The 17,087-nt window shown below is 39.4% G+C and overlaps 1 protein-coding gene across 2 annotated transcripts in view; it reads right to left on the bottom strand.

Moving 5' to 3' along the window:
* FNBP1 (formin binding protein 1) overlaps positions 1-17,087 on the bottom strand; it is a 94,604-nt gene that overhangs the window by 56,764 nt on the left and 20,753 nt on the right. For both annotated transcript variants that reach the window (XM_009286924.2, XM_009286929.2), the window contains exons 2-4: positions 15,390-15,505; positions 10,208-10,264; positions 7,462-7,609 (exon numbers count right to left, since the gene is read on the bottom strand). In XM_009286924.2, coding sequence (XP_009285199.1) covers positions 7,462-7,609; positions 10,208-10,264; positions 15,390-15,505 — 321 coding nt within the window. The remainder of the gene's footprint in view (positions 1-7,461; positions 7,610-10,207; positions 10,265-15,389; positions 15,506-17,087) is intronic.

A 17,087-nucleotide genomic window follows, 5' to 3' on the forward strand; every position in this document is an offset into this window, starting at 1 on the left:
AGCATACCAGAGACGGAAATTAGAGAACATTATTTTTTACTCAATTTTGTCAACTCAATTTGCAAAAAGCCTTGTCAAATGTTTTTCTTTTCCTGGCTGCAAAGACAGGAAACAGCGTCCTCAGAAGAAATCTTTGTTTCCAAGAATAGCAACATGCTCTTGAGGTCTTATCGCTCTCATTTGTAGTAAGAGTAGCATAAGACAGTCCTGTGAACGTTGACATGAAACACATGACTATCTTCACACACGTTCATCAGTGCCACTTCTTAATATTGTGGCATAACCCTGTTCTCCTTCACAGCCTTCCATGTGAACGTTATTCTTAACATGTACCTATCAACTAGGTCAAACCTGAAACAGGTTATAGGAGTATCTGTTCAAGGTTGATGTTAATTCAACTTGAATTGTCTCCTCCTGAAGTGGTGCATTCCAAAGGAATTCCAGTTACAAACCACTAAGACCAAAGTTTCTCAGGCTTCAGACAAAGGCCAGATCAGCTGCACAAGACAACCAGAACTAGCTGCTCATGCCTACTGGGAGACGTGACAACAGAATGATGGTGATCAGCATAAACCTAAAAGCCACTGTGGCAGTAATATTTATGGTAACTTGCCATTTCACACTACGTATGACAGATTAAGTCCTTATACTGGGAATCATAACTCAGAACCGAGTAACTTCTTCTCAGGCACAGAGCCAACCACGCATTGTGCTCCTCTCTCAGCAGAGCAGCACTGCACTCCTACAGCTTAGCAGGACAACTCCACGGGAGCAAAGCTACAGGGATCCTCGAGAGCACTCTGCTACACTGGCCAACTCTTCGAGCGGTCCTGCTGAACCATCTGGCTTCACGGCAGCAGGCCAGAAGGCCCTGGATTCAGTGAGCACAAACACAGGTATGACAGGTTGTTTGGAGATCATGTACTCCACTCTCCAATCCATCCTCAGGGGCTAATCATGTCCTTAAAAGCCCAGCTGTGCCAAAGTGCTCTATGAGAGCAATCCTATGGGCTTTTCAAAGGGAGATCCAACATTACTACCAAAAACTAAGGTATGAAAAGATGTTTGTGTTTTTAAATCCTTCAATGAAAATAAAGGAGCATGCTACTCTAGCTTCCACGCCTTCTAGTTCCCAGTCTTCTCACAAAGCTTCTCTTCCACTGATCCACAAACCAAGAGATGCCACCTCAACAGCATGTCTCCTCCCTCCACAGAAATGGTCTGTGACAGTCTCGTACAACTCTTGCAGTGATAAGAAAACTAGATGATGTACAAGTTAATGCCTCAACAGGCAAAGAAATACTTATTTCTTTAAATAGCTGCAACCTTTTAGCTGTTTCCATACAGCCTTCATGTGTGCGTATTCCCACATACGAGTATTAAGACCTGCATCAGATATATAGAATACTGAATGTTAACTAAAATGCCAGGTAAACATGCCCACATGTATCATGTACCTCACACCTTGGATAAAGAGTATTCGCACACAGTTGAGGAATGCTCTACTAGTATGGCTTTATGTTGCTCTTTCATTTTAGGCCGATCTCTGCAGCTGTCCGGATAGAGCACAAAGGGAAAAATACACACATGCCTGATGCTCAACCTCTCTCGCCCTCAGGCATTTCAGAGTCATGCACTGAGCAGGAAGTGTTACTGTCGATAGAAGACATCTCTCATCTCATCCCTCTAACAGGCTGTTGCTCTGCAGTGCAATATTCAGGCTAATTCACAGAAAATGTAACTACGTTTGTTTGTAACCATATTTTGTTTCCCAATCAGAATCCTTCATGTAGTAAACAGAAGCCAATTTATTTATTTGAACCATTATTTCATAGTTCAATGTACCCATTCAAAACTGGGAAGAGCAGGAAATTAAGTCCAGTGGTCTCAACTTTAACCCTGCTAAATCCAAAGTGCACATTATACCTTTCAGCTGGATGGGATATTATTATTAGTTTCCCCACACAAAAATGTTTTTGGAAACTTTCGTAATAAGCACTTGCCTTTTCCACCCCAGAACAGTCTTTCACAGCACCATTAGATGATACGTACAAATGTTTAACACAGTTTCATTAAATTTGTGTCATAGTTTGGGGAAAACCAACAAACACTCAGTAAGAATATACAGAATTTATTATGATCTTTCCTAAACAATTTTCTGCATTCTTTCATTTCTTATAGCTACTACTTAACACTCTACCGGTACAATTTAGCTTAATGAAATACAGCTGAAATATCTTGTAAGAAAGAGAGGATGAATACGTAGAGTTGGATCGTTGTGCAGTATATTTATCAAGCACAACAAAATCTCCCATAAACGCCCAGTTTTCTTTCTGTTCATAAATAGCTCCTGCAAAGTTTCTACCTGGCAACATAGCTATTTATTAATGTTTGATTTTTATACCCTTATACTTAGATTAAAGCTAAATACTTCTAACTCCATTCATGGAGCAGTAAGCTGGAAGTGGGTTAGTCACAGAACAAGAGCTGGGGAAAGCTCATTTTAAATCTCACCAACCTGAAGTTTGAAGTTTGGCAAATCACCTCCTTTCACTGTCTCTCTTTTCCTATTCCTACTACCCGCTTTGCCATTAGTTTGTAATTTCTGGAAGGCAGCAATGTCTCTTTGTACCTCTGCAGCACAAAGCACAGCTGTGCTCCAAACACACAAGAGACCTTGAGGCACATCCAAAATGCAACACGGAAAAATCCATTGTGCACTTGACAGGGTCGTATTCTGCCATCCTGTCTCATGCTTGCACGGTGCATTACGCCGTGAGAAATCCTGTTGAAAACCACAGGACTATTTGCAGAACAGGGCACTATTCAGAATGAATGAACGTGGCAGAATTCCTCTAATTATTTACTTTTCATCAACACCTGAGAGTCTACAAGAAACAGAAAGTTCTCAGACATGTACACCCCCTGGATGAATACACACAGGGAGGGCGCACACACTCCACCATAAAGAACCAGACCATTTTTGCCCTCACGGTACCCATAAGGATGCATTCATTCCCCATTCCCCTTCTATCCAGACACAAAATGGAACGTATTGACATCAGGTAAATTCTCTCCCAACCACAGAATCCCAGTGCTGCACCAGTTCAGTCTGCAGCAAAGCTCTTGGCTTGTACTTGACTTTCATGCTTGATTGTATGGAGCCAGCCTACTCCCAAGGGGAGGTGGAGGTAGAGGTGAAAGCAACAGCGGTAATAAGAGGGGGATAGTTCATGACTCCCAAATACATTTTTAGCAAAGCTGACATGAGCAACGGCTACACAGAGCAGCTGCTGCCAGAGGAGACCGTGAGTCAGACCTAGTTTGTGACCACAGATCTAAGTCAGAATTGTCCCAGGAATTAATTCCTGAATTTCTATCCAGACAAACTACAGTACTGAGGGTTTTCCTCAGCCATAGTTGAGAGAATACCTAAACCAAGCTATCTCCTGTGAAGCTTCAAGGGAAAAAAAAAAAAAAAAAAAAAAAAGAAATTGTCAATGCTCGGGCCACACTGGCTACAGGTTTGCTCAGAAGTCCTCTTAGGTGTCACCCAAAAAGAGGGTAGCAAAAAACCCCCAGTGTCTAGATGTTTGCTTTGGTTTTTTTGTTGTTGTTTGTTTGTTTTTTTTTTTTAATAGAACAAAGCATGCTCAGTAACTTGGCAGGCGCAGCAATGTGGATGAGCAGATTCCCTCACCCAAGCAATCAAAATGCTGGTGATCTTTCTCTCATATGGAGAATAACTGGTCTGCTTAGGAGCCACCATCACAACCAGCAACAGTCGCAATGGGTGGGAATAGAAGAACTCTTGATCACATTCCCAACCTGGAAATGTATTACCTGTTAATGCTCGTGAAGTAAAGCCCAAACACCCCTCTTGACATTGCTGGGATCATCTCCTTTTCTTTTGTCACAGACAAGCAAGAATAAGACCCAATTTTGTCATACTGCAGGGCCCCCAGCTCAAACTTGACACCTTCCACTGCTACCCCAAATTCAGGTTTTGTGAAATTGAAGTGGCACGAAGAATGACCATGGAAGCAAGTTCTTTCCCTGAACCACTCTGAGAGGCGATCCCCAAGTAATTTGTGTGGCTTGGGGATGGAGATCTTTGTACAGTGAAGGGGAATTCAATCACATGCAATAATCTTAAAAGGAAGGTGGATAGAGCATGACCTTCACACATAGCATAGAACTGACATTGCAGCTTTGAAGCAGGTAGCAAGATCCTGGCTAAAGATGAGAATTACTCACATGAGAGCATGGACACACTAAGATCAAGAGAATACAAGAAGAAGTTGAAGTGAGGAACTGTACTCTAAAGAGTTTCACTTCATTACGCAGCTGGGAAGAACTGAAACAGCACAAGAAGTTCTCCCTCCCACACGCGCGCGCACTGTGTGTGAAAAGCAGGCAGGGTGTAGGCATAACTTCAGTGACTGTGAGGGCAAAACAACTCAACTGGTACAGTGATAACATCAATGAGGGCTAGCCTATGGAAGAGGAATGCGTAATACGATAGTTTAATGCACTGATTGACCTTTGTTGCTAAAGATACTCAAGTTTCACAAAAAGAGTCTTTGCCTGATTTTTCTTACCACTTGCTGATGATCAAAAGCCATCATGCAACAAAGCACATGATCTGTAAAAAAACATAAAGGTAACCCAGAACTCTCCCAAGCTCCAAACCAGGCCAGAGGAAAGAGGAGGTATCCTGTCTTTTGAACAGTGCCAAACCACTGTGAATTTGCAAATTATCCCACTTGTCCAACCTCCAGACTGTCCTGCCTGTTTTTGATTAGCTGCTTCTTCCCTTGTTTTCACCATTAGCAACTATCTTATATGGAAGAACACGACACAGGCAGCCATCAAGTATACCTTTCACAGTAGTCAGACAAATCCAACATACGTAAAAATTGCATGCCAAATGAATTTTATCCAGCATAAAACCAGTGTAAGGCTTTACATACTATCAGGTTCTGCGCTGCCTACAGGCTTCTACTTGTCAAAGAAAACCAAAGAAGTGTGATGTATTATTGTGCGACCCCAATCATCTGCTAGGTGTAATTCTACTTTAATCAATAGAGCTAAATGAGCACGAAAACCGGGTAATGCAGGCATCAGACCCCACGTGTTTAAAGATCACCACCCTCATCCCCCATGACCCTATTAAATGCACAATTCCTATTGCATATCGAAGGGGTTTCCTTTGGAAGCAGAAGCTCTTGTCCGATATATTTGCCTGACCACTTTCTGCTGTACCTAAGTTAATGTTTCACACATTTATCCGTATGACACCTCTGTGTATCATTTCCATCTTCCAGGTGGGAAATTACAACAAAAAGAGCAAGGGTGCTTACCTATCTGAGTCATACTGAAATCACTAGAAATTTGTACCATTTTACAGGTGTTTGGACACCTGAATGACTTAATCCAAATGACACAAGACTCTGTGGACAAGAATGTGGGTCTCCCAATTCCTACGTGTGGCTCTAGCCCCAGAAGTGATCTTTTCTCACAGCTTATAGCAACTTGGTGGACTTGGTAGTGTTAGGTTAATGGTTGGACTCGATGATCTTAAGGGTCTTTTCCAATCTAAATGAGTCTTTGATTCTATGAACTTGTAGCATAACAGCTGATGACGTATCAAGCAGCGAGCATGAGAACTCTGCCAGCATCATTTCTGGAAATACCAAGCCATTCATCAATTCGTATCATAAAAGGTTTTGCCAAAGCATCAGCCCTCTGTGATATTTACACAACCACCACCTTCCCCTCCTGTAGATCCCAATATGACTGACGCATTTGTGTTTTACAGTACAAAGTGAGAGAAGCTATGTATGAAAAACGCCTGAAGGCGGAAGCAGTTTCCTTTTCAACACCATTTGCTCATAAATGAGAAATCTACAGGACTCAGACAAGGATTCATAATTCATATAGTTCATATTCATGTTACAAGAACAAAACAACCAACCATGACTGACAACTGTTTTCTGTTAAAGGCTAAGAATTATCAGCAACAGCAGATAAATAGTCAGTTGTTTTTTTGCTGTTCCCATGCTGTTATCATTTGACCAATATTAAAATAATTTTTCTGTCATTCACCCATTACTTATGAGCCATACTTACTACAAAACTCTACAAAACAAAAGCAACACCGTTACTGCTCACATTCTTTACAAGAAAGATAGCAAGTCCTCTTTCATCGTACTTAAAATGTCTAATAGATATTCCAATCACCTTATACACCCATATAATTGAAAAATTAGATAAAAACATTAGAAGTGACAGAAAAATGCCTACTAGAATGCTTTTTTTGCTTTGCTTATTGTACAGAGTCCATGCTGAATAAAAGGTCATAGAAGTGGCTGAGAAAACATTCTCATCACAGCTATATGTAAAACATCCTTCCATGTTGCTGCCAAAAATATTATGTCCCCAAAAGATTACACACCATTCTGCAAATTAAAGGTATGCCTGTTGACAGACTTACTATCCTAATACCGTACTTAGGAAAAGATGGTAATTTCCAGGACTCTGATCCTGCACAACACTTCAACACATGCTTAACGGTTTGTGGGACTATTTATAAATGCATAAGTTTTGCTGGACTGAGCAAGAGCGCTTCTGCACTTTCCATAATGGACCAACAGTTTGGAAATGAAATATAGCGCCCTGATGCTCCCCTGCATTGTTGCACTTTTGCTTAGTCATTTTATACCTGTGTTATGAGTATTTGTAGCAATAACACTTAGAATCACTATTTTATGCCCACTCATCCCAGGGATAAAAGGGTTCAAGGCAAGGAAGAAGAATCACATCTCAACTATATGCCTTTCAGAGCTGGTGACATGCAAATTAATCAGCTTTGAACATTTACTGTAGCAGGCACATAGGTTCCTAAACTACTAGCTAAAATGAAGTACTAACATAAAGCTCCTAGGTTCTACCAGTATTGAGGGATAACAGGTTGAAAACCAGATTCCCCACCATCACAAAACAAGACAGACCCCATATTTCTCATTACAATCATTTTTTACAAAGTTCTGTTGACCAGATCTGGCAGAGAAGCAGGAAAATATGAACCGAGATCCTAATAATTCTTTCAATCCATCTCAGTAATACAGTTTCTCTGTTTATTTCAAGCTTTACACAGTGCTCCTGGACTCTTCCCTAAACAAGCTTTTGGCTAACAGAGCCTTAAGCGCAGATGGGTCTCTGACCTTATTTAGCAGGGATCCTCCTGAAGGCATTGCTGTCTGATTTTATAACATTTGATTCAAATGGTTCAGTGACTTGGCCAGGGCACGTAACCCACTTTTTTAACGCTTGGTTCGTTAGCAAAGCTCACGTTTATTAACTACAAGTAAATTTTGCTTAACATTGAACTCCCCTACCACTAATTATCTGTCTTAAATAGCAATTAATTGTGAATAATAAAAAAAAATGATCAATTACCGATTTCCTCTCTTGTTTCAGCTCCTGCACATAGCGTGTTAACTCTCCAGTGATAAGAGAGGTCATGTTCTCTGAAATGACCTCATGCTGTCCGGCATAGTCATTCATTTCATTTAAAGTGGCTAGGAAGGCTCTAGTTGATGTGTACCTGCAGAGGACAAAAACGCATTCTGCTTTTAGTCCCTTTCTTTTCAGAAAGACACACTGCAAAGGGAGATCGTATCCTTCTTAAGCATTTAGTATTGCTACATGAGACTGAATATGGTTTAGCACAGATTCACTTGAAGGAATTTCTCAAAAGGAAGCCTATCCCACACACACTGACAGTTGTCTGATAAATTAATCTCGATTTAGACAGTTTGACATTGGCTCTTAAAATATCACAGTTTTAGAGTGCCAGGTTTTTTTTATCAGCACAGCTCTGAGACTTCACTATTCTAATCTCTATTCACCAAACATTTCTAGTTACATTTTTTCAAGTCCTACAATTCAGTGCACAGTCATTAGTGTACTCTACCTGGCAAAATCCTGCCTAAGCAACCAACTTTTTGGCTGCATAGTACAGAAAACAAAACTTTTCATAGTGTAAATTGGATTCAAATCAGCTATAGTTTATAAAGTTTTCAAAAATGATAGTGAGTTTAGTAGCCAGCTGTTCATTGTCAACCCACATTTTTTAGTACCTTCCATCACAAGGTTTATTTTTCGTATAAAATAATCTCCAATACAACATTCCATGTATTATTAAAAGCAAGAAACAAACATCTGTGCACACAATTTCCAAACAGCAGATTATGTCACTAGCATATTCAGCACAGCGCCAACAGAGCTGCATTTAAATACCCCAGCTGGCTGTGCTGGTCAGCTGGAAAACAGCAGCTTTGAAGCACTGCACTTGTACATACTAGAAAAACTATTAATATTAAATGGTAGCGGTCTGCACTGATAACATCACCTAAAGGGTGAAAAAGCAAAGCAAAGCGGGAGAGATTTAGAGGAAATAGAGATAAGTGGTACAAGTAGAGATGAAAAAGGCATCAGAGAAAAAAAAACAAAAAAGAAACTAAAAAGAGAGACTAAAAATATAGTGCAATACAAGCAGCCACATTCACAGTCAAGCTGTGGTGCCTCGAGAGAAATCCCAGTTGCAAAAGACGGGATGAAAGCCACAGAACTACAGACTGACGATAAGCTTGAAAACAGATCATTTTTAGACAGGCTGTCTCAAAGCAGTGTCCGAGGCACCCAAAGGTCGCATGACAAATCCCCAGACATTGTTTAGAGACATGAGGAAACTATACTGAGGTGAACACTATATTTAAAAGGGCAAAGGATACACAGGAACTTCTGTGCCACATCACATGAATCATTTAACTCCAATATCCTTTTCCAGCAATGAAAGATGTGTCAAAAAAGGTTGTAATAAACTCAAAATACCCATTTATGGTAAAGTTACCCAAAGGCAGATTTATTCCTAATCCGGGGTAGAGACCAAAACAGCTGACGTGCTGGTAACGCAAGCTTTCTTGGGTAAATATCAATATCTCAGGAAACAATAGTATAAATAACTGATTCCCAAACAATGTTAACTAAAAATAAATTAAAAAGAAAATGAAAAGGCTGTTATCTCTGTTAATACGAGCCACTAGAGTAGCTGCGCACAGCAGCCTGGGGGTCTGACCCAAAAGTCTAAATTAATATAATCATACAGTTGGACCCATATCCAAACTCATTTGAAATGTTTCAAATTTCAAGGTCAAGGGTTTGAGTCTGCTGCTGGGCTCTCCAGAGGCAGAGCAGCCTCCCGCAATACAAGGCTGCAGGGTCAGACTCTGCGATGCCTTCATGCAAAGCTGATGCATTACAAAACACTGACGTTGAGAAACTTCAGTCAGAGTGCTCTAAGGAAAAGGTTCTTGCTCTGGCTTACAGCCCGTCTGTTGGAAAGCTCCTCCTCTAGAAAGTTCTCTTTAAAGAATATCTTTAATCTCATCAAGGGCAGGAATGTTCTTAACGACATGTGGTCTATCATCACCTGTATCCATGTCCGCAGTGTCACTCAGTGAAAGAGCTGTGCCTTTGACGCTGCAGTCGCTATCTGCACTACATTAGTCCCCTGCCACCAGGGAGATGCAGTCTGAATACGCGAATCAACAGCAGACAGCTGAGGCCATGCAACATCCTTCAACAGCAGCAAGTCATGCATCAATCCATCCCAGGATACTGGGAGTACAAACTACATCATTCACCTTACTCTTCAAGAACCACTGGTTTCTCTGTGGTGTTATAACATTACCCCTTTAGTAAGTTACTAATCTGTGTTGTCAGTCCATTTGAGTAATTTAATACTTACGCAGACTGCTTAAATTTCATGCTAAAATTAACAACTGTTTATGTTTCTGCTGAAAGCAGTTAAGAGTTTGGTCATTCACTTTAAAGAGCCAGGATCGTACAGTCTGGCTTAAAGTTTTTAAGGTACATTAAAAAAACAAAACAAAAACCCCCAAACCAGACATCCAGAAACCGTAACACACAAAGAGAACTGAGTAGTTACAGACCAAATTCAAACTTTGAAAATCCGCTCCTTGGTATCTACCATATAAGCCTGTTTCTACATCTATGATTTCTATACTCTTACACTTGACTTTAAAATCTTTGGTTTACAAGCCAAATCCTAGCTGGTAACCCAAACATTTCCCCTTCCTCCATCAATGCATGCTCACTCAGCAGCGGATCATGAACATACCTGTATTCTTCCTCTTCTTTGGAGTTCTTTTTGGGTTGGTATTTCTTTGAAAGATTCCTAAAATTAAAGATACATATATATAAAAAATTAAACTTAAAACCTCCTTTAAATTAGCTGGATAATCTTTGCATGCACACACATTCTGTGGGGCTTCAGTTTTTATTTGCAGTGACTAGACACCTTTTCAGAAGTATGACTGCAATTAGGCTTTGATTGCGTTGTAGTAGCACTCAAAGAATGGGCCGCACAGTGCTTCAGTCTCTATAACCACAATAAAGTAGCAGATTCTGAACCTGAGAAGTTAATAAATTAAGGTCATGAAGTCAATACACCTGAGTTCTGGTTCTGTTGCTGCACAAGTCTCCTTCACCTGATCTAAAGGAGAGACCCTTTTACAATAAAAACACTGGTCCTTAGACACACAGACATGCTTTACAAACTCCACCCAGTAGAAGGTGCTACTCCATATCCAAAGGTCAGCCAGCCCATTGAAGCGCGATTTGCTGCAGATGACACTCATGGCCAGGCAAATTTGCCTGCCTTTAGCAGGATGCTTCCAAGGAGGAGAAAAATCTTCATAAAGCTCTGGGAAGTTGCACCGAGATGACAAAAGTGGGATCATTTTATGATTATCAACTGATGCTGGGAGAAATGTGAAATTTTATTATCCCAATTAGCACAGATGCTTGCAGCTCTCGTTACCCCACATCCAACCAATGACTTAATTTTAAAATATTGATATGCTCTTCAAGTGATCGTATCTCGAATAAGAAATTTGAACATAACTGTGTTAGCACATCTGACAGTTAGTATAGAGCTTTCATTGTCCTGAAAGCACTGACTCCAAGCCCCTAGGCCAGCAGCACATCAAGGATTTATTGAACACACCTTGCTGATACTTGAAGCTCAACATTGCACTGTAGCACAATACAACACCATGCATCTTGTAAACAACGCAAACCAGAGAGCTGACAAATCCTACTTAGCAATTTTAAGACCTTTTCAGTGCTGCAGTACTGGGATCTCCTCTATTCTAAACTCAGCCCTATTACTGTATGCCTTCCTGCAGCCTCTGCTACCCTACTGCGAAATGGAAGCCATTTGTTTTAGCTTTACAAGGTTGTTTCAGCAATTAGGAATAACATACAAGTGGTATTGAAGGGATCGTTGTCCAAAGGACTACTAAGTTTCCTTGACCTATCTGTGCCAAACTCTTTGGAGGACTCCCAGAATGCATTTTGTTGAAAAGAAACTGCTTTTTTCAGAGGTGTAACCCACTCCCTGTTGCATGCTGGTTTTACTACTAACTGAAAGACAGCAGGGCCTCTTGTCTCACATTTCTTATTCCTTTTGTTCTCCTTAAGGAATTAAGAAGCATCTGCCCAAACAGAGTAGTAGCCAGAACCCTGGCAAATTCGCACAGACAAACATGTGTTCTCAAAATTTAAGTATCCCTACTGGAAGGGATCCAAATGAGCATCTCCTTTCCAGTCTCTGCCTTCTCTGAAAAGAGGATGCTCTGAAACAATGAACTTTTCTCTAGTTCTGCGTACAGCAGCTTCAACCAAAGAATACCAGCATGGCAAGAATTCTGCAAGCTGTTCTGCATGATTACAGTAAGTCTTACAGCACTCTTCGTACACGATGAGAATGCCTCACTCCAGACACCTGCTTAAAGAGGAAAGGAAAAACCACAAGAAAATGTGCACAGAAGACTCCACTAATAAGGCATTTTCACACACACTCAAAATGCACATCCCTGCACTGTCACGCTGCCCAATTAATTCTGACATACAGAGCTACTGTCTTCTTATGAACTTTTAAAAGTGTAGAAATGCTACAGAGCTGGGGCAAAAAAATCCAGACAGTATGCTTTCATGGAAAAAAAGATTCTGAAAGCATGTAACAAGGATTAGCATCCAAGTTAAACATTTTGTTATTTTCTATGTACTTTATAAAGAACACATAAAATACAGAGTCTATAGATTTGAGTTTTTGTGGTTTTTTTCCCCCCTCTTTCTTTAATCAAAAACATACGTAGGATTTTAAACCAGGATACACACAAAAAACCCAGAAGCGATACTGAATCCAGAAGTGATACTGAATCCAGTAAGAATCAATACGACTCTCACATTGAAATTCAGCGTGCAATCATGCAGTGTCACGACCAGAACACCAGCGCTTCCCAGGTTCAAGCTCATGAAGCAATGACACCTTCAGAGCTAACTGGAGGGAACTAAAACACAAGAACAAAGATCAGCAGTAAAATAGCAATTCTGGAAAAAAATCTGTGCTAGCCTGTGCACCTGTCTCCAATTCACATTTCTATTTGCCTGTCACACTGCATCATTTTTTTCCGCTTTTCCAGCTTGTTTCTCTGCTCCCTTATTTCCACTTCTTTGGTATCTTGCTCTCTCTCACATTTATCATCCATCAGAGCTTCCCGATTCTCAGATTAACCTGATATCTTAAGCATTCTTTCTTCCAATACGTCTTCCTCAAGGCTATCTATCCATCCATCATCACATTAGGCAAGGCTTTTGACACACTTTTTGATGCTCAAAGTGTGTGTGCTGTAAGGTCAGTAGTGACTAGGGAAGGAGAAGAACGAAACAGCACTTCAGCACTGAGCGCATAGCATCCAGCATGTCACATCCAACAGAAGTTCAAAACAAAACGCAGGAACAAGTGAACGCTCTACCATAACTTCTGCATCCCTTCCTTCCCAGCCTAGTTTAATGACTCAACAATTATAAAGAAAACAATCATGTCAAATCTGAACTGGACTCTCAAACCGGGACTGACTGTACATGGTACAAGCAGGCCTTGAACAGTGCAGGCACAATGTAGAAGGTATGTGACGCTGGGGAGTTTCTTCCACTGGTGGAACCAGATAAATTTGATGCATCCTGAAAGTATGTAGATCTAATTTAACACTTTCAAAAACATATATTACATATATAGCTGCAGAATTATGAAGAGGAAGGAAAGAAACATTTTTAAATAGAAGACAATTAAACTTCAACAGGTGACCAGGCTGAGATGTAGATAGTCAGACAGGAAGAATAGCTAGCTAGGGAACCCAGAGACCAAGCAGAAAACACAAGTTTCACGAAAGAAGAAAAAGTTCAGCAGCTTTACTTACACTATAAATAAAACTTTGAGTTAAATCCACAGGAGTATCTTGTGTTAACTTGTCCCTTTTTAATAGTATGTCTGCATGTTATGACATGCAGTGATTGCTGCAGCCCTTTTACACCACATGGATGTGATATAAGACAGGTTTGCATCAGGCTTGAGGAGACTTATTAAAAGCAGATGCATGATTTTTTTTTTTAATGTCCAGCACTGTTTTAGCTCAACATTTGACAAGTCTACATTTTTGTTTTTTCTTTTATATCTCTAACTTCTTAGATGACTCCAAACAGCATTGTGTTTAAGAGTCCTCAGGGATGAATGTATTTATCCTCAAATCATACCCATGGGTCAGGGAGACAAATGCAGCTATGCATGGGGAATTAAAATACAGAGAGAAGAAACAAATTGACCAAGTTTGTTTTGGAAGTCTAGGACAGAATAAGAAATAAAACTCATGAGTTCAGTTTCGAGACAGTTTTACCTGTGACTATCTCCCACTTTCCTTAAACATTTTGTTTGTGTGTTTATTTTCATAATTACGCTCTTTACACCTGAAATTTGTCATCCTAAGAAATTAACTTATTTCTAGTCTAGTCTAGTGTGTAATTCTTCATAAGACAGGTCTGCTCACACAGATACTCTGCTGGGGTTTCCCAGTCCAGTCATACTCCTTCTTCCAGCTCATTTCACCTCTGTAATTCAATCTCTTCTCATCTCCGTGGGATGCGAGCAATTTGTTCCTGCACAACTCATTTTCTACTTCCTCCTTGTCTATAGCAGAAACCCTGGGGAATCCTTGTGGCATTCCCCTGAGAAAGCACATAACTATACAGACAGGGGTTTTATCAACTAACAGCTCCTTGTAAATAACAGGCCATTGTGCATCTCAAATCCAATCTAACACAAGCATCAAAGATTCTGGGCGATTTTTTTTTTTTTTTAATAGACATTGTGCTTTAGATATATACAGATCAACTAGAACCTCAGATCTCAATCTCTATAAATACTGAGAAGATGGAAGGGGTTCTAACATGTATTATAGTCATGGAAAAAAAAAGGTATGGATTTACTGGAGGGGTTAGGAAGGATTAGTCCTGTACTCCCCTCCCTGGTTAGCTCCATCACTTCCAGTTTATCACTCCAGACACTAGTGGCTGCCAACGATATTGCACCACAGCCTCTCTCGGCCGCAGAAGGACTGCCTGTGTATTGTATTCCCTTCTAACCCCTGTTCACCTCTCATTTTTTCTATGTTACTGGGAAAAGCAGGGTAAGAGCTACTCATTGTGGGAGGGTTCTTAGTACCTCTTCCCCATTTACACTGGATCTGACCTCAAGGAATATGTTTTCTGGGTCTGGTTCACATACACTCGTCTCTCTAACTACAACCTGATGGTCGAAGCAGACATGTAGAAAGTACCTAGCAGGAATTTCCAGTAATTTAGCTACTTCAGATAAATTCACAGAATCTCTGCTCTGTTCAGGAGACACATCACAAGAACAGTGGCAAGATTATAAGACACTCAAAATTCAAATCTCAGGCTGCAACCTGGCTAACTACACAGATGAAATTTCCAAGGGCTGAGACTGACTTTCTGACCTGCAGTTTCTCCAACACACGTTCAAAAAGAGCCTGTCTTATGAAAAGAAACCCTAAACTTTGCCTTACAACAAATGATCATTATTCTGCTGAATTCTTAAACCCTTCAGCATTTACGCGCAGCAGTCCTAATTTCATGGAAAACATTACAATGCTATCCTCAAAGCCTGAGCCATTAATCATGCATAAATCGTGAGTAAGCCCTAGTATGCTACTCAGTCACCTAAATAACCTTTCTTTTTGCAAAGCATATGATTTTTAGCAGAGACAATAAAGCAGTATCGTAAATTGACTTTAGCTTTCCATTCTCTAAATTAAAGCTATTCTCTAAAAGCCATTATTATTAACCAAACAAATTACCACCACTGAAACAGTAAACTTACAGATGATTACAGGCTCTGAACAGATGCAACTCAAAGTCCAGGACTTTATGTATCAACTTACCTAAGCTGCTTTGCATAGCTGAGTTCAATCTCTGTTCTTTCTTTTACAAACTTGATGTATTTTTCCAGAACATCAATACCCCATTGCGTGTGTTTTTCTAAGTTGTCAAACTGGTCCTGCAATGAATCAAAAAAATAGTTTCGTCTCGTTGAACATAGAGATAACTAAAAATAATTTCCAAAGTGCCTATCACCATAAAGAAAGTGTTATTAATATTTTCCATTACCACAGTTAGACATTTTTGTAGCAACACAGCTTTTTAAATCAATGGAAATCTGTCTTTTAACACGAGACAGATTCAGTACCATTCTTCATTCCTCATTTCTGAATCAGTTTCATTTCAGAAGTCCTGGCAATTCTACTGAATACAATTTTCTAATATGAAGACATACTTAGACAAAGGATAGGAAATGGTTATTCTTGCCAGTACTTTATTTTACTCTGAAGAGTTAATAGAAGTTCCATGAATTTGAGGTCTACTCCTAATTAATAATTCTGATTTTAGTCTGAAAAATATATTTATACTCAAGCTTTGTCAGTGTTGCAAATTTAAAATATCATTTAGAACAGCTAACAATCTTTTTACAGAACAGATTTTACTTCCCCTATAGCCGGTATTCTTGCCAGTACTTTATTTTACTCTGAAGAGTTAATAGAAGTTCCATGAATTTGAGGTCTACTCCTAATTAATAATTCTGATTTTAGTCTGAAAAATATATTTATACTCAAGCTTTGTCAGTGTTGCAAATTTAAAATATCATTTAGAACAGCTAACAATCTTTTTACAGAACAGATTTTACTTCCCCTATAGCCTGTTTTGTTCTAAAACAAAGATGCCACAAAAATTGACATTAGCTATATTTACAGTTAAGTTTTCTTGTCTACCTCCATTTATATACAGATGCTACTTTGTTCTTCAAATATCATTGCCCTCAAAAACAGTCACACATGTTTTCAATAACATCTTTTTCAATCAAGAACATTCCACAAGTCAGTTTGGGATTTGCAAATGCCAAGAGAAATTAAGCAACTCTAAATCCAAATTAATTATCCAAGCCAGCTTATTACTGTCTGCAGATTTAACTCAAAATTACCTTATTTTTTAAAATTTGGTTACTTCAACAACACTCAAATTCCATAATCATCCATTCCACACAGCATTTCAGAAGTTAATGTTTCTACAAGACTTGAAAAATATTTTTTAAACTATGATACACTGAATAATTATCCTGACAGAAACACAGTGTAAATAAGATCTTTAATATCAGCCTGACTTATTTGGCATCAGGTTCCATTATGTTTTACATGGAAAATAGAGAATAAGTTTGTACATTTTCAGTACAAAGGTTAGATTTACAACATTTTCCAAAAAACTGTACACAGCAATAGATTTGGGTCAGATGCTTAGCTGCCACAATTAAAGTTTCTGACAGAAGTGATGCTTCTTTTTATCTGCCAAAGATTTGGTCTTGTGACTTTCAGTTTCTAGAGCTATCATCAAATGTTATCAAAGCAATATAAGCCCACTTCCTTAGATGCACAGAGTAGAAAAATAACAAAACTACTACAAAGCCTAGTTTATGAATATGTTGCTTTTAAGCAAATACCACTTTCTGCTTTGTGGCATATCTGGCTCTGACAGTAAATTAGATCAGCATCAGGAGAAATTCTTCCAGCATTGAACAAAACAGTTGTGTA

This window comes from Aptenodytes forsteri, unplaced genomic scaffold (genome assembly GCF_000699145.1).
Source record: "Aptenodytes forsteri isolate BGI_AS27 unplaced genomic scaffold, ASM69914v1 Scaffold136, whole genome shotgun sequence".
Lineage (NCBI taxonomy): Eukaryota > Metazoa > Chordata > Aves > Sphenisciformes > Spheniscidae > Aptenodytes > Aptenodytes forsteri.